Source organism: Aedes albopictus, chromosome 2 (genome assembly GCF_035046485.1).
Source record: "Aedes albopictus strain Foshan chromosome 2, AalbF5, whole genome shotgun sequence".
Lineage (NCBI taxonomy): Eukaryota > Metazoa > Arthropoda > Insecta > Diptera > Culicidae > Aedes > Aedes albopictus.
Genome location: NC_085137.1, coordinates 75,077,635 through 75,096,590, shown reverse-complemented (window position 1 = coordinate 75,096,590; position 18,956 = coordinate 75,077,635). Strand labels below are relative to the sequence as shown.

General features: G+C 41.8%; 2 protein-coding genes across 2 annotated transcripts in view; both read left to right on the top strand.

The window, feature by feature from the left end:
• The window catches only part of LOC109432806 (uncharacterized), a 44,307-nt gene extending 34,849 nt beyond the window's left edge, over positions 1-9,458 (top strand). Inside the window, exons 6-7 of the mRNA XM_029871573.2 lie at positions 7,955-8,846; positions 9,055-9,458. Coding sequence (XP_029727433.1) covers positions 7,955-8,846; positions 9,055-9,253 — 1,091 coding nt within the window. The 3' untranslated portion in view covers positions 9,254-9,458. The remainder of the gene's footprint in view (positions 1-7,954; positions 8,847-9,054) is intronic.
• A 5,527-nt stretch (positions 9,459-14,985) lies between these two features.
• On the top strand, positions 14,986-16,855 carry LOC109432568 (cyclic AMP-dependent transcription factor ATF-7). Its single transcript, XM_019708912.3, has 2 exons — positions 14,986-16,060; positions 16,361-16,855. The coding sequence occupies exons 1-2, from the start codon at positions 15,189-15,191 to the stop codon at positions 16,761-16,763; spliced, it is 1,275 nt and encodes a 424-aa protein (XP_019564457.2). The 5' UTR covers positions 14,986-15,188; the 3' UTR covers positions 16,764-16,855.
• Positions 16,856-18,956: the final 2,101 nt, after the last annotated feature.

The following is an 18,956-nucleotide window of genomic DNA, read 5'->3' as shown; positions in this document are numbered from 1 at the left end:
CCCGAAAGAAAAGCGCAAGAAGCTGGCACCCACTGCTAAGGAGCTCGTTTTCGTAGGCTACTCACTAGAGCACAAAGCTTACCGGTTTTTGGATAGATCCACGAAGAAGGTCATCGTAAGCCGTGACGTTCGCTTCATTGAAAGCGCATCGGAAGTAGGAGCTGATGGGGCTAACCGGAAGCAGAAACCACTAGTGAAGCCAGTATCTGTCCCCGGCCCGGAAGAGACAATAGTATTTGATTTGATCCAGAAGAAGAGCGATCCCGTCGTCGAAGTACGTGTAGAGCCAGGAATACAAGAAGGTTCCGGAAGCGATGTGTTCAACGAACCGGAAGCAGAGGCGGAAGACACTTTCCGCTCCGCACAAATCGACAGCTCCACCTCCGAGGAAGATTTTGAAGGTTTCAGTGACAGCGACGCCGAGCACGGTATTGAAGGCCCCGTTGAAACGGCCCATCGTGAAAGCGAACCGAGGAGGTCCGAACGAGTCACTAAGGGCATTCCACCGCAACGTTTCGACCAGATGACCAGTGTGACCAAACATTTCGTCAGTGAACCTCGATCATTCGAAGAAGCGATCCAGCGACCGGAAAAAGCCATTTGGCAGGCGGCGATGGAGGAGGAGATTACAGCCCTTGCAGAGAACCAGACGTGGGAACTGGTGCAGCTTCCTCCTGGCAGAAAGGCCATTGGCTGCAAATGGACTTTTAAACAGAAGGAGGACGAGAACGGCCAAATAGTGCGGCACAAAGCGAGGTTGGTCGCACAAGGGTTCTCTCAACGCTATGGTACAGACTACGACGAGGTGTTTGCCCCTGTAGTAAAGCAAACAACTCTTCGTACACTGTTGACAATCGCGAGTCGTGACGGGATGATTGCCAAACACCTGGATATCAAGTGCGCCTATCTCTATGCCAGCCTCGAAGAAGACATCTTTATGAAGCAGCCTCCCGGATTTCGGTCGGATGATAATCTGGCCTGTCGGCTGAAACGCTGTCTCTACGGCTTGAAACAATCCGCGCGGGTTTGGAATGCAAAAATCGATGGCATTTTCAAACAGATGGGATTCGAGCCCGGCAAAGCGGATTCGTGCCTCTACGTGCGAAGAAACAAGGACGGTAAGATGTGCTTCATAGTGATTTACGTAGACGATATGGTCGTCTTCTGCCACTCAGAGCAGGAGTTCGAGGAGATTCGAGCCAAGTTGGGACAACATTTCAAGCTGTACTCCCTAGGAGACCTTCGTCAGTTCCTCGGAATCCATATCGAAAAAGTCGACGGGCACTACACCATGTGCCAAGAAAGCTACATCGAGAAGCTGCTGGGAAGATTTGGACACGGAGATGCAAAACCCTCGAAGGTACCGCTTGACCCCGGGTACATAAAACAAAAGGAGGAGACAGCCCTGCCAACGAACGAATCCTATCGTTCATTGGTAGGCAGTTTGTTGTATGTGGCGGTCAATACCAGGCCGGACATCAGCGTCGGGACTTCTCTACTATGCAGGAAGGTCTCAAACCCCACCGATCGTGACTGGACCGAAGCTAAACGTATGCTGAGGTACTTAAAGGGGACGAAAAACTTGCGGCTCCATCTAGGCGGCGGATCTGAAGGCCTCGAATGCTTCGTCGATGCGGACTGGGCCGGCAACGAAAGCGACCGGAAATCGAATTCTGGCCAAATCATCAAGTTCGGCGGCGGCGTAGTAAGCTGGGCCACACGGAAACAGAACTGCGTTGCCCTCTCTTCCACTGAGGCCGAGTTCGTAGCCCTATCGGAAGGCTGCCAGGAAGTACTGTGGATGAAGAAGCTCCTCAAGGATCTGGCAGAGGATAACTCGGAACCCATAGTCGTGTGGGAGGACAATCAGTCCTGTATAAAAATGGTGGAGTCGGACCGCATCGAGCGTCGATCTAAACATATCGACACTAAACACGAATTCACGAAAGATCTACGTCAACGGGGAGTCATCGATCTCCGTTACCTGCCGACGGATAAAATGGTCGCGGACATCATGACCAAGCCATTGGACAGGATCAAATTGGAGCGGCACCGCGAATCACTTGGTGTCAAAACTTCTATCGGTTGAGGAGGAGTGTCAGCACAACTGTGTTGGCAACAAATAAAGTTATTAACACTATTTACTCCAGTGTAGCTTACGGCACACAAACCAATGTAAACTAAAGATGAATAAAGTTAGTTCGTACGCGTTTCTTCCAGACAACAGACGTTGTTCTTTTATTCTCTCTCGCTGTGCATAATCCGCCAACACTCAAATTGTTGGACTTTTTGTGATTCGGCTTAGTTTTCGATTTTATCAATAGCTTGTAATTCAAAGTAGGAATTTCCAGAAACTGTTTTGAAGTTCTTTCCATAATACTATCATCTATAAGTACTGTCAATCTCCAGGTCTTCGTACTGTGTCAAACATTTCGGGACGATATTTTTACTTACATCACTATCATAACTTGTTAGTTTGTCTCTATGATTAAGATTTCCTCCTATAGACTGGTTTAGCCCCTTAAGCGCAGTTTCGAGTTCGAAAGGAATCGCTCAAGAAACTTCTTGAGTGATTCCTGGCAGAAACTCTCTTCGGTGACTGCCATTTGAACTGTCATTTCTTCGCTACTGCGTACTGCGATCGAAGAAAAACCGGTTTCTTGAGCGATTCAGGCAAGGAATTTCCCATGGATCAAGATAGGCTGAGAAATTCCTTCTGAACTGCAAACAGTGCTTTATCGTGAAAAATCTGCGATATTTTTAGTGTCAATCTGAAACCGCTTTTTTTGAGTTGTTGAGTTGAGTTTTTTAAGTACCGAATACAAAAACATGACCCTTCACCGTCACTGTCAGCCGTTCTGACAGGTTCTGAACAATTCATTTTTATATCCATTTTCCCTTAAATTTGGCAATCTAGGTACTTTATTTAAAAATTAAAAGTTTTTCAATGCAATCCTTCAGAAATCTAAAATTTGTGTTAAATTCTGCGAATCTTTAAGCAATTTTTCTTTTTTTTATTATAAAAAAGCATGACATTGAAGGTTTTTTTGCGATTTATATTTGTAATTTTGAACTGCACTGCCCCCACTCGCATAACAGTCCCATTTGCAAAAAGTAGGAATTGAGAAAACGGCATTTGAAGTTTGAAAACTTGTTTCCATATAAAACTTTGGAAAATCGCCGAACTTTGAAAAATATTTTGATCATCTCGAAACTTTCACAGATTGCTTAGCACATGAATATATAACTGTAAAAAATATTACAATCATTACAAAGTTGTTCAGTTTTGTGTTACGTAACACAAAAATCCATGATGGGACTGTTATGCGGGTACTTTTGATATGGGACGCTCATAACTTGGTATTTTTTCACGGATTGACATAAAAATTCGTAATTTTTATTATTGTTTTTGGAAGTACATAAAAAATGATGACTATTCATAACGTTAACTCAAAAGTGATGAAAAGTCAAATGGGACTGTTATGCGAGTGGGGGCAGTGCAGGTGTTCAAATTATTAAAATTCTTTGTAAAAAGTTGTTGGTGCGCCGCGAAAATTTTGAAAATTTCAAAAGGCGCCGCGGTAGCAAAAAGTTTGGGAACCTCTGAGATAGAAGGATGTTGAAATATTGTAAATGTCATTTCGAACTGTCAAAAAACTGCACCGCAGCGCCGCACGGGCCGTTCAAAGTGAAATTCACTAGAGTGTTTTCACCCGGGTGAAAATCTCTGCGCGCTCCGTGTGGCTCTGCGGTGCGGTTTTTTGACAGTTCGAAATGACATTTACAATATTTCAACATCCTTCTATCTGATAAGATGAAAAGATTTATAATTCTAGACGAACATGTGAAAAGGGCGGAAGAGCCAAAATGTAAACAAATGAGTTTTCCCTCAATATCATTATTATGCTTTTGCTTAAAATCTGAAGTGACCGAACGCATCAAGAGTGCGACCTTCTCCAGCAAGAACACGAGCGATGACAGGGTCTTTCTTCTCATCGAGGGGAACAGAGCTCTAAACACAGTAGCCAACATGGATCTCCCTCCAGTTGCAAAGCTCCACTGGCTTGGAGACAGGAGTTGGCATTCCGTACCGCCGAAAATTGACAATCGGATAAAAAATCGTTTCTCCGCCGGCTGTAACTCTGCTGCTCTACGAAGGTCGGTCGCTGAACTTTTGCGTGTCTCCTACCCAAACTTTGCTCACCGGTTTTCTGATGGATCGCTCTCCCATCTTGGAGTTGGGATAGGTGTATCAGGCGACTTCCCGCCGGTCAGCATGAGTCTTCCTCCACAGTGCTCAGTTTTCTCTGTTGAAGCAGCAGCAGCCTTCATCGCTGCTATCACGCCATCTGACCGCCCGATACTGGTTCTGACCGATTCTGCGAGCGTCATATCGGCGCTTCAATCTGATACACCGACACACCCCTGGATCCAGGGTATACTTATGAACGCTCCAGCTGATACCGTGTTCACGTGGATCCCTGGACACTGCGGTGTTCCGGGAAATGAAAAAGCCGATCATCTCGCTGGCTCCGGTCACGCCCGTGAACGACACACTGACAGCATCCCGCTCATGGATCTTAAACGATGGATCAAATCCAGCTGCCGTCAGTACTGGGGTAACCTATGGAGCCAATCAAGAACTGCTTTCCTGCGGAAAATAAAAGACACGGTTGAACCATGGACTGATTTGCCATTGCTCAAAGACCAGAGAGTAATCTCTCGATTGCGAACCGGGCACACACTTCTATCACACAACATGGGAGGTGGTCCGTTCCGCAAGGAGTGTGAAGTGTGCCACATCCCAGCCACAGTTGAACATGTCCTTTGCGTGTGTCCCATCTACGAAGGCCAACGTCGACTCCACAACATCGGTAATATTGGAGAAGTCCTACGGGACGATCCGGATACCATCAAAACACTGTTCAAGTTTCTCCACGATTGTAACCTGTATGAATTAATTTAACAGCTCTCTCATTCGTTCATTAATTTAGTGTGTTGAACTAACATTAAGTTAAAAAACACAATAATAAAGAATAAAAAAAATGTCGAACGAGCAGAATCGCAGTTGGTTCGCTAGAAGGATCACAATGTAGAACACTTGGTTTGATGCCATTTTTTGTACACTTAAAGGTAATTAGTTGGGTGTTTTTTTGATTATACTGATCAGGTACCATACCAATAAATGATAACGACGAAAAAGTTTACCAACATTTGATTTCATTACAGAAATATCGGCCGCGAACCTCTTAAATAAAAAAGCATCGCGCTTGCAAAAGATGCGATGCACTCGTTGCCGTTCGTGTCGTACGATCGTGAGCCACAGACGTTACGAACACATCGCACAGCAAACGTTTGAGATGGGATGGCATTTTTTTTTTGTAGCGCGTAAGCACACGTTCGCGATCAATTTCCACCACTGGTAGCAACAGAGCAATGGCGGATATTTCCTCGACCGTCCCGTTCGCCCTTAAGGATGAGGAAAGGTGGGAGATTGGATTCTATAACACTAGCCCGAATGACACTAGCCCGAACGACACTAGCCCGAATGCACAGTTAGCCCGAATGTCACTAGCCCGAATACCACATCTATCAGTATCTTGGTAATAATAGAATACGGAAGAACAGCGTATATTCCAAAGATGGAAAAACCTTTACCGGATTTGTAAATTGATTATTATGCTAATGATGGAGATAATACCCGAGACCTGACACCAATCAAGCTGATCACAAGGTTGTGCCTTTGCCCAGGGAACCTTCTCACCATACAAACAATCAGCTCATTACTACAAATCTAGTACTTCACTTATTGTCTCCTATTGAGGTGCTAAGCAATATCTGTGAAAGTTACGAGATAATCGATACATTTCTCAAGTTATGATATTTTTTCAAAGCTTTATATAGAAACGTGTTTTCAAACTTGAAATACCGTCAGTGTACCAGTAGCCGCTCATGACCCAATAGCCGCTCACTGTTGCAAAAATCAAGTTTACACGCATAAATACACTCTTTTCGGTGCTGATATTTTTGGACAATATAAATTCCCTGGGCTTGGATTATATCTTCCAGGAAGCTTTGATTTCAGGCATGTGGTCGATGGCCTTTGCAGTAATGATTAGAATAGCTGAATGTATAATCAATGGCAAACAATTCTGTAAGAATCAGATCTCCAAGTCATCTGATATAGTTATACTGATTATGACGCTGCATAGTATATCGAACATTTGTCGAAGTCATTTTATGTGCCGGGAAAATATAATTCCAAGTTGGAGAGAATATTACAAACTGAGGGAGGGTAATAGGCCCAGTCAGACCCCTGAATGGGCAATGTGGGTTAGTTTATGGGAATGCCATTGAAGGTTTGTAATATTCTCCGAGGCTTTCGAAATCCAACAGGGCGCGTCCCCGGGTTGCGGATAGGGGGAAAAGGGAGATTTTTCACATTTGTACTGTAATCAGCCAATGTGGTATTATCTCCTATGGTGTTGTAGTGCGAATGAATGATCTCATTCTATGGGAATTCGAACCTTGTAATGTATTGTTTATCAACTTCAATTTTCTAAGCTTGATAAGGTTTTGAAGACAAACATGAGATGAGAGAATTGCCTAATAGGAAAGTCACATCAGCAAAGCTTTTACATATGCAAATGCTATCCATGGGGTCATGTCTAGCATTTAATATGTATGGCAATGACTGATTCTTACCTAGCAGGGGTACTACAAGACCACGCGGACAATTCGATTAAAGGCTTAATTGGGGATAATATATTTTCCAGAACTGAAGGGACATTTTTTCCGGGGTGACTGGCGAGTCGGAGAGGGTAGAAGTTTCCGTTTGTTATAATTGACAAAATAAACAATCGGGCGCTTTTTCTTTCTATGACTTGCTTGGTATTTTGTGGATTATTGTTTTTTGGTTTTGGAAGGTATGCGATTCACTATTGAGCCTTAAAATTATTTTGCATCTGAATAGCATTGATATCGTCAAGTCTGCACCAACACCCTAATCCCACACCAAAATACCCTTTTCCTATCCCATGGCGTTTATGTGGTCAGCAAAGACTATTCAGCCATTACCCCTCCTTATCATCGGCTTTGGACTGACTTGCGCTCTCATTGCCCCACCAAATGCTGCAAAATGAAAAATGAAAATGATATTTTTGGACAATATAAATTAGACGAGAGCAAAGCCATTTTATGCAATATTTACCGGATAACATAAATTTTAAAAACAAAATGAAATTTTTTGAGCGGCTATTGGGCCCAAAAAAGCTGTAGGTAATTTCATGTGTTCCAATAACCGCTCACGCAAAAAAATACGTCAAAATCGTAAAATCTGTCGATTTTAGTACACAGTGTGTTTAACCCCTATTATACACTCCTACGGAACAGAAAAAAATAATTGTAAAAACATAGAGTTGCAAAAATAATGCACTTTTCCGCAAAAGTCTATTTAAAAGATGGTATAAATTTGTTTGTGAGCGGAATTAGGACCACTTTTGTCTCACACCAAATGTAATAAAATCATACTTTTATGAAAAGTTCTACATAAGTCTTGATTTGTATCTGATTGTACTTAGATTGAACTAACATAAAATGGAAAAACATTACAAATTGACTTAACAGTCATTCAACAGATGATGTTTTTTCTGCGAAACTGGCCTTAGATGAGCGGAATCTGGTACCCTGATGGTACCGTTTTCTCAATTTTTATTTTTTTTACAAATGGGACTGTTTTGCGAGCTTAAACATGGATGACTATGAGCACATCCACACATGCGCATGACACCCTATATATCTTTAGCGAATCGGGAGTCGTGGGTTCGATTTCCACCGGAGCACGTGGATTCTTTTCGCAATTTAAATCCCGATTTGTTCATCAAACACGTGTTTCTGTTGTTTACCCACATGAATATCAAAGCATTTCAACTCATATTCTTGTATTTTATCACAGCACCATCATCAGTTCCATCATATTCGAATTCGCACAGCGATGATACAAGAATAACGATGGAGGTTCCAAAGGTCCATGTCGATACCCCTGCGCTACCTCCGCTAACCAAGGCCATGGTTCGTCAACATCAGACCAGCATGAGCAGCGCTTCCATTCCACAGTCTCTCCTTGTCAATCCCAGTCCGCCGAATCTCATTCCAATTCAGGAGAAAGCCGTACCATCAACGGTTACGCCTGCTGCTGCGAACTTCAACATGGACTATGCCAAGAATCGATACACACTGAAAAAGTTCATTTGTGCCAACGATCAAATGTTTGCCGCCGACGAGGAAGTTCCTGCCCGTTTGAATACTGGCAACGAGACTATCCTCAGCGATGAGATTCGTGCAGGTTGCGATGCTGCAGTTCCTCCATCATTGCAAGAAAATGATTCGAGTGAGCTGAACATTGTCGATAATGTGTCACAGGAACAAGAACCACAAACCCGGTACTATCCAACCACTCCTAGTCCGAAACCTTTCCGAAATGTTCCAGATAATCGATATGATCCAAGAATTGATGATAACGCTTCACAGACCGTTATTCTTGAGGATGAAACAAATAACACAAAGACACAGGAACCCATTTCACCGAACAAAGAAGCTGCTGCACTGAACGCCCTGATGATGGAGCAATTCCAGACCCGAATCCACGAAGAGCTAGATCCTTCGTTGACCGAGTTTGAATCCAAGGTGGAGAAAATGGACAAAATGTTGACGGATTTCGAGCCGCAGCTCATGGAACATAACTTTGAAGAATTCTACCGAAAGTGCGAGGAAATCATAGAGATGGAGGACAAACTGGACGAGAAGTTCAACGAGTTGGCCAAGCTGTGTGTGGACGCTGTTGAGAGGTATGTAGGTAGGCGATTACCGTGATTTCACTCGATTCCAATAAAACAAACGGCGTGTACGGAATTGGGAATTAAAAAAGTAAAAATTGGAATTTAGTGATGTCACGCTATTCTCGCTGAAAACAGTTTAGGTTTTATATTAAAAATAATGACTTGAACAAGAGTTGGTCTGTTGTCGATGGTAAATAATGGTTCTCAATTATTGCAGAGCTGACAAGGCCGCCGTAACCGCCAAGAAACTGGCACAATATGCCGACATCAAGGTAGGCTACTTCAAGGAGCAAAACCAGATGGCTCTTCAGGAGATACCAGGTATCGTGGATGAGCACGTGAAGGGCGTCTGGAACGAGCAGGTACAGTTGCGACTCAATCAGATGCAGCTGCTGATGACAAAGATGCTGATGTAGATGCTCATCAAAGCAAACTCTAAGGTTTGTGTTTATCAGAACTTCAGAACTTCAGCCACACTTTAGTACTTAATATGCTAGTGATAAGCAAGAACTAATATATTCTATGAATTAACAAGGAAATATTTCATCTGTTTTAATATATCATGTTTTTATGTGTTAAAAATAATGGATTGTGGTTGAATACATATTGAATTGAAAGGCAGTTACATATGTTCTACATATTGATTGTTTTGTACTACCTACATTCGCTTTCTGACATGTTAACTTAGTTACTTAGTACCTTGAAAGTTGATTCCGACGAACCAAAACCAACCAACGATTAGTTGATGCACAAACAGAGAACATCGAACTCCAGGCAAGTATGCAAAACATTATGTGACGTGCAGTAGTTTTCCCATGAAGTTTTACCATTAATTGCAGGATCTATGGAAACATGATGCTAGTCCAGTTGCGCTTTCAACGATCAATGTACTCTGGTACGATCCATTCTTCAATACTTCACCATGCAGCTGCTTGCTGGCAACACTTGAGTAGCTCACAACTCGGTAAGTACACTCGAACGATTGTATCCCCCTGTAACAAGCTTACTGTCTACAAGCAAATCGTACTTCCAATCATTACGAGAGGCTTACCGTTTCGGGAGAGTTGCGCTTAACCCTTTGAAACCTGAATTTTTTCAAGCGTGCTTATAGAGTCTTCTTGGGTTCTGAACTCCAAAATAGTTTGGCTGACCTGGAATATATTTATAATGTCTCTAAATGACATTTGGAATCTCAAGAGCTTCACGGATCTCGCCAAATTATGCAATGCCATTGTTTATGGTGAAAACACAAAGTTATTCTTGTAGACTTGAAAGGACTCTATTATAGAACAGTTTGGACGACCCTGGATATCTTAAATGCTTATAATAATATCAAGTAAACTTCAGATTTGTCCAATACCCACGGTTAAGGCTTTACGGGGCGTCATCAGAATCATCAATCATTGCTCTCAAACTTTGAAGATCAGTCGACAGCTACCGTTTGTTGAGGCTGGTTGTAATTTTTCGCTACACAGCAGTTACTCGGACGCACGGTTGAAAATTTCAACAAAACTAGTAGTTGACATGGGAAACGAAATAGAAGTTAAATTTACTTTAGCTTTTCAATTTCCCGAAAACGCTGCACAGCCAACTATTGAGGATATGGCACGGTTTGTGAAACCCTCAAAGGTGACCGGTCAACGATGGACACGGCATACAAAATCTCTGACGAGAAAGCCGTGTTCATTCGTTTCAAGTGTGAAAGTGCGATGAACTTTGTTCTGCAAAACAACAGTAGTGTTTTGCCGTTTCTTTACACCGGCGGAAAAAAAGTGATGGTGCACATGTCGGTAGCGGGAGGTCACACACGATACGTTCGGGTGTTTGATCTTCCGCCGGAGGTACCAGATACTGAATTGTCTTCAGTATTGGGAAATTACGGCACAGTTAAACGCGTAGTTCGTGAACGTTTTCCAGCAGACAGCGGTCTGAATATGTTTTCTGGTGTCCGTGGAGTACACATGGACATCAAGACGGAAATCCCGGAATCGCTCACCTTCTTCGGTAGGAAAGGGCGGATCTATTTTGATGGGATGAAATTGAAATGCTACGTGTGCAAATTGGATACGCATCTCAAGAAAGCCTGTCCGATTATGACACCACAGCGGGGCGAAGAAGTAAAAAAGCAACAGGGAAAACAACAGTCAACACAAGCTACCGAATTCGAACGGGACAAGTCAGGAGCCGCCGGGTGTTCGAGTGGAACAACACACAAACGACAACAGAAAGGAAAAGAAATCACAAAGAAAACAGAGAAGCGCCAACTATCTATTGACTCTGCAGATTCCAACAACCAGCCACAGGAGAAAAGGCCACAAACGAAAGACAATGAAAGCGACGACGGCAGCATGATAACAATATCTGATGACTCACTCAAAGTGCAAATTTTCGGTAATACCAATCCGTGTGGTCAATTATGAATTTCAAATAACTCAACGTACATATGTACAGATGGGTAAATTATTGGTTAAATTGGGAAAAAAATCCACAGCTCAGGTGAGATTTGAACTCACGACCCTTATTCGCTAGACAAGTGCTTTGCCAACTAAGCTACCGAGCCAATTAATGACCCGGCAACCTAGTTGTCATAAGGTTCAAAGTCGTTTTCGAGCATCTACCTCTACGTAGTTATCCGTCGTATCAAACAGAATGCGAACGACGCGTTTGATCGCCTTCCAGGTAGCATTGTTCTTCCTCTACAAGTGGTTGGGGAAGCGTTGCCTGTACGATAGGCAAACAGTTTCAAACAATAAACAAATCGCTTTCGCTCTTCGTACATATGTACAACAGCGATGGTTATGTTTGCGGTTAAGGGGAAAATGATATAGATCGATGAGATTGGAATTGAACCTTATGACAACTAGGTTGCCGGGTCATTAATTGGCTCGGTAGCTTAGTTGGTAAAGCACTTGTCTAGCGAATAAGGGTCGTGAGTTCAAATCTCACCTGAGCTGTGGTTTTTTTCCCAATTTAACCAATAATTTACCCATCTGTACATACAGGGGATAGACAAAATGATCGGGACAGGCAAAATTTTCACTTTTCAAAAAATGTCCAATTAGCTGTAACTTTTCAAAAAGTTCATCAAATATTCTCAAATTTTTACTGTGAGTTGATCAACTAGTTGTGTATAAGTGGACAAAATTTGGAAAAGATCGGGTCATTCTGCACGAAGTTACAAGCATTTCAGAAAAAGGTAGAATTATTCGATAGCCAACTTTGAGCTGTTATACCTCCGGATTCAATGAACCGAATGCAATGAAATTTTGTCCATTTATGACTTATATAATGAGCTCTGAAAAACGTTTGACTAAACTTGAAATTATTATTAAGAGAAAAAGTTATAACGATTTCATTAATTTTATGATTTTTTAGTAAATTGGTCTATTTTTAATATGCATCCCATTACTTTTTCAATCAATTGCCGCCTATGTTGTTATTTTCTTTCAAAACATATCTGTATTCAAGACAATCGGAGGGAATTTAAATGAACTATAATTAGCATCTTGAATTTTGAAACGATGTTGAAATTTAAGAAAATTTGGTGTTTTATTAGAAAAATAATCTAATCGTTATAATTTTCTTCCGTGTTGAAAATTTTAAATTATGTCAAAAGTTTTTCAAAGCTTATTATATAAGTTATAAATGGTCAAAATTTCATTGCATTCGGTTCATTGAATCCGGAGATATAACAGCTCAAAGTTGACTATCGGATAATTTTACCTTTTTTTAGAATCTTTATAACTTCGTGCAGAATAGTTCGATCTTTTCCAAATTTTGTCCAGTGATACACAAATAGTTGAAGAACTTACAGTAAAAATTTGAGAATATTTGATGCACTTTTCGAAAAGTTACAACTATTTGAAATTTTTTTGAGAAGGGAAAATTTTGCCTGTCCCGATCATTTTGTCTATCCCCTGTATGTACGTTGAGTTATTTGAAATTCATAATATCTGAGGGCCCATATAGCCGAGGCGGTAAACGCACGGGTATTCAGCATGACCATGCTGAGGGTGACGGGTTCGATTCCCGGTCGGTCCAGGATCTTTTCGTAAAGGAAATTTCCTTGACTTCCTTGGGCATAGAGTATCTTCGTGCCTGCCACACGATATACACATGCAAAATGGTCATTGGCAGAGGAAGCTCTCAGTTAATAACTGTGGAAGTGCTCATAGAACACTAAGCTGAGAAGCAGGCTTTGTCCCAATGAGGACGTTACGCCAAGAAGAGAGAGAGAGAGAGAATATCTGATGTGCAAAACAATTCTGGTCACATAGGGGATAGCAATACCAAAGTGGACACTGACAGTGAAAGTGAATTAGAATTACTTGATTTTAAGGTTGCAACTACCGAAGCAATTCGAGCTTGGAATGACAAGAAGGAACGAATGTCCAGAAAACAAGCAAAAAAGGTTGAACGTTTACTAAGTAAGAAAAAATAGTCTCCACACTCTGTATCTGTTCTGACTCATAACCTTTCGGAGACGAACCAGCCTCGGGCTGAAAGTCTCGATAATAAAGACAAAAAAAAAACTTTGAAGATGCAAATCTCGAGTTATACTGCATCAAATGGGCTGAAAATTTGATTGTTTGTATGCTTACATGTGATTAACAATCGATTATGTTTTCAGTTAGATCAGTTCACTGGAACTGGAGATTTGCATAGTCAAAGTTTCGAGGGTAATGATGATGAAAGAGACGCAAGATAGCATAATTAACACGGTGTCCCGTATCACCTTAAATATGCAACGTTACTCAGTACAGTTGACTCGATATTGAAGGGACCATCGACATAGGGAGAGATCGAACTCAAGAACCAATTTGTAATGCATACTAGATTGAAAAATCGTCCGTAACTAGGAAAAACTGTCAACAAACAGATGTCATATCGCCTTCCCAGAATGTTTTGCACCTAAGAAACGAGATCTAGCAACCTGTAAAAACGGGTATATCGACATATGGAGAGAAAATCTAGAACAAAAACGAACGAGATCGCATCGAGATAGAGAGATATCGAGATAAGGAGATATCGACATGTAGAAAGGTCAAATGTATGCAGATTGAAGGGACCGACTAAACCATCGAGATAGGGAGAGATATCGAGATGTAGAACATCGACATGTGGAGAGTCGACTGTATACCAAATATGGCTTCTGTTACGAATGTAGACCTAGAGTTCTGAACTCCAAGGTAGTTTGGCTGATCTGGACTATACCTAAAGTATCTCTAAATGACATTTGAGATTTCAAGAGCTTCGCGAATCCCAGCAGATTATGCAAAGCTTTTTCTAAATGTCGCAAACACATAAAGTTGTTCTTGTAGATTTGAAGGACTCTATTATAGGTCAATTTGAACGACCCTGAATGTCCCAAAGGTTTATAAGAATATCAAGTATTGGTCCAGTAAGCACGGTTGATTATGCAGCGTTACTCAGTAGTATAACAGATATGGCCACTGCTACGAGTATAGACCTGAAGTTCTGAACTCCAAGGTAGTTCGGCTGACCTGGAATGTCCCTATAGTGTTTATAAATGACATTGTAGATTTGAAGAACTTCACGAATCCACGATTATGTAATGGTATTAATTATGGCGAAAACACATAAAATTATTCTTGTAGATTTGATGGACTTTACTACAGGGCAGTTCGGAACACCTAGAACATCCCAGAATATAAAACCCCTTTTATTACATATGAACGTAACCCATAAACAAATTCAGCTTTTAGAATACCTAGTGTGTCAATTAGTTTGTTTTTCCAAACTTTATTGTGTTCAGGATGTTCTAGGTTGTCAACACTTGTCAGTGAAGTCCCAAATAGGTGCAAATATTCCTATTTTTCCCTAATTGGACTCAATTTGCTACAAATTTGCTGAGGCAGTATTTTTTTTATATTTTATGTGTGAATTTATACAGCTGTTTCTATGTTGGGGTCATATATTACCCCTCCCCTCCGGCTCCAAAGGGTTCGGCACTTTTTTTGAAGTCCTACCACAATCGCTATAAGTTTCTTAAGCATTTCTTAAGCGAAACCCAAACCATACATAGTAGGCAATGATGTATGCAGCTTTACGTTCCAATTTGAACGTTGCAAAGTAGGCGTGTTATATTCATGGCGCCTGAAGTTATGTAGAGCTTTTCTATTATTAACTGAGATGTGAGGCGACATAGTACACACACGGCCAACGAATCAAAAAACTATCGAAAGCAGAGAAACAGTGTTGATTGTTGTGAACGCGGAAGTGTATCGCATAACTCTTCGTAAGTCAACATAAACCCACTTCACATAATTGGTTTCCAACATAAATCTGTACCTGTAAGTATGTCTTGAGCTGACAACAACCCGATAACACATGGATTCTGGAGAACGACCTTTTCCTTGCAAATTGGATGGATGTAGGCTGAGTTTCACCACCGAAGACCATTTGAACGCACATCGCAAGAAACACGATATGTTGCTAAATTTGGAGTTGCCCAACAAGTCGAACCTCTTCGCGGATCAAACACCGACCCCGACCCGTCTCATTGGCAAGTGCGAGGAAGTGGGTCTCTTTGACGACCTTCAGAGAGTGAATCCATTCGAGGAAACCTTTCGCCGAGCCGTCGAAAAGAGTTCCGGTTCGGGGGAAAGCTCGAGTGAGAAAACTGAATCTTCTACGCTTGGGCCCGTGGGCACCGGAGATGAAACACTGCATACACCGCATGTATTTCCGCTTCTGGAAAGGCGCGACAGTCATAAGCTTTCGAAGCTGATAATTTCAAGGTCCAACTCTAGAAAAGATGATGATGCGATCAGTCAAACAGTACCGATACCTGATAACCGACAATCAACGAAACGGAAGCAAAAACATCTACACAATTCCAGCAATAAAAAGCCACTCGTTAGAGTGCTACCTAAAGCAACGCCTACTACGCAACCTGTGATAATAATTTCGTGCGAGAAGAAAGAAACATTGCCGAGTATTAAACCGTCTAGCCCGTTGCATCCCGTAAAGGCTAAACTGAAGAAGTACCTAGCTAGAAACGGCCATCTGGCGGAAACGACGACAGGTGAAGCGAAGCAAACTACTACAGTCCGCGCTACAGTGGTTAATGCATCGTCTTCGAGCTCTCAAAAGGTCGTTGAACGTGATGATGTTCCACAGAATAAACCAAAAGAACGGGTACAGGAGGAATCCACGGATCAGAAACATGAACGATGGAAAATGGCAGCCAAGCGTTATCGGTAGGTATAGAATTAGCAATCCTAAAAGATTTACGTATTTTCATTTTTTTTCTTTACTGCCCCCACTCGCATAACAGTCCCATGTGAATAGGAAACCCAGCAAAGATGGGACTGTTATGCGAGTGGGGGCAGTTTAGCTGTCATACAAATTTGAACCAGTCTAATGGCTAGGCTATGCAAACCAATAAGGATCTAGGTATTTCTTCACTTCTTCTGAAAGAGTCGTCATTAATTTCACATTGCGAGATATAACTTAAAACTAAAAACTTACCTGATATTCTCCCTACACCATTCCCACAGAACACGCGTGAAACAAAACCAAGACAAGCTCCATAAGAAAACTCTCGAACTGGAAGAGGAAAATCTGCGTCTGAAGACGGAACTAGCTCGGATGCAGCACATGCTCTCGTTGCACAAGGATTGTTCGGTAACGCGAGCGCTGCAAGTCGGAACGATTGTATCTACCAGTACTGGCGCGGCTGGTCCGTCCTCTACTGCTAAGGCAGTGCTCGTTCCGATGGTCGTTGGTGGTCACCAGCCACAGCAGCAGCAGCAGCTGATTGTTCAACCCGGCGTTGAGGTTGTCCCGTGCTCGACTCCAGCGTTAAAACCTGTTTTGCCTACTGCCGGTACTAGTGGTAATCCAGTTTATATTATATTAGGAAATATTAACACGGTGTCAGAGTTGGCTAAACCAATTTAGGTACAGATTACAAGAGCCAGGATTGTTTGGTTGTATATTTGCAAAGCAAATTTATTTACTTAATAAAGTATTGAAGTTTTAGAAATTTGTTGCAGTTAGTGTATGTATATGTTAAAATAGATGTTTGATCGAAAACGCAAAGGTTGTAGACAAGAATAAGGCCCAAAGGCTCTATTTAGATTTTTGGTTCAAACCACAAAACGAGATCCAAGAGACTTGGATGGAGCGGGACCTATTTTTGTTTCTTTGTGTACCTACAAGGTCTTTTTCACAGAGGGGGAATACGTACAGTGAAAAAAAAACCGTGTCAATTTGCAAACCCTCGTAAAAAAAAATGTTAATGGAACCGTGTTAAAAAATACCTTGTAGTTTTATCTGAAAGTTTGCCGAATAACATTAGGGTCGCACACTCATACCAAAGTCGTGAGCGAACTGTGAAGGCAACTCTCCACGCCGTGAGTGTAAATTGCATTCGCGCCGTGGAGAGTTACGTTTGCTACCTTCTGTTGACTTAATTATTGTTGCTACGCTAGTAAAGCGTTCTATAAAGTTTCAGGTAAAACAAAAATGAAAAAGTGTTCCATACATTGATTTTTGCTCCTGTGTTTCTGAAGCGAATTAACAGCAAGTGAATGTAAGTGATTGCAAGTGAATGATCCCATCCCTGTTCATGTGAGTTGAATTCAAGTCATCTGTCAAATGAGATGAATTCAATTCAGTTTGCTTACGCACCGCACGAGTTGAACAATGTAAACATTTGCTTTAACTGAGATGCATTCATAAGCGTTCAAGTCATTTGGTTAGTCTAAACACATCATTCCAATGGATTGAACATGTTTGAGAAGTTAGCAAGTGAAATGCTCGTTTCAATTGAACAGTCTAAACCAGGCATAAGGCACAGTTTTGGCACTTGAATTTGAATAAAAAAAAATGGCAATCATGTACAAATAGTCCTGAAAAATCAAAACAAATGGCTGGTTGCCTTGGTGGTTGCCAAGTTAAATCAAAATCAACTACAGACAGTCTGGAACAGCACCGCTGTGGTACAACAAGGCACTGCAAATGGTCCACGAACCAGATTTACGAGGAAAGATGCATTCAGCGCCTTCAAATGTTTTTTAGACAAAAAACAGACAAAAATAGACAACCTATCAATTGGTGTATTTAGTGCTAACGTAAGAACAATCACGACATTCACGAAACGCGACGCGAGACAAGACACGACACTTATGGTTCTTACAATCGTCAAAATAATTCAAAAATTACCTTAATGCCGACCGGTTTCGGGCTCGATGCAGCCCATCTACGGGACAATGTCCGACTGATTGCGATGTTGTTCGTACTAATCCGGGTCCAGGGAGAGAGAGAATGTTACTGCAGCCGATTCGTGTCGATGAGATCGAATAGACTCGACATGATGGGAGGATCGTCTTCATTCATCAGCGGTTTTTGGGCATTGCTGATGAACATTGACTCCCATGTGTTTCCCAAAAGCTTCCCACTTAGACAGATTCATGTTTAGTATTTTTGTAATGACAAAACCAAATTAACACTTATTTAGGTCCCACTTGCCCCGGGGTACCTTAATTAGAACACATTGATTACGCTTGTTGGCCTATATTCATGAGAATTCTTGGAGGACCTTGAGCATCTTTTAGTAATCAACACTCTACACAGGAATATCTTCCATGGACTTGTGGGTGTTGCATCGTATCAGTAATATCGGGGAATTCAGATATTTTGGACAGACCGTTACGCCCATATAGCCGAGGCGGTAAACGCACGGGTATTCAGCATGACCATGCTGAGGGTGACGGGTTCGATTCCCAGGATCTTTTCGTAAAGGAAATTTCCTTGACTTCCTTGGGCATAGAGTATCTTCGTGCCTGCCACACGATATACGCATGCAAAATGGTCATTGGCAGAGGAAGCTCTCAGTTAATAACTGTGGAAGTGCTCATAGAACACTAAGCTGAGAAGCAGGCTTTGTCCCAATGAGGACGTAACGCCAAGAAGAGAAGAGAGAGAGAGAGACAGACCGTTACGCGTATATATTTTGGACATTTACGCTGCCGTTATACGCATAGTTGTCCCATGTCTCATGTTATATGGGATTCCCATATAACATGGGCAATTTGGCGTAGAACGGCAGTACTGCAAAATCAAATGGAAGTGTCCAAAATATATACGCGT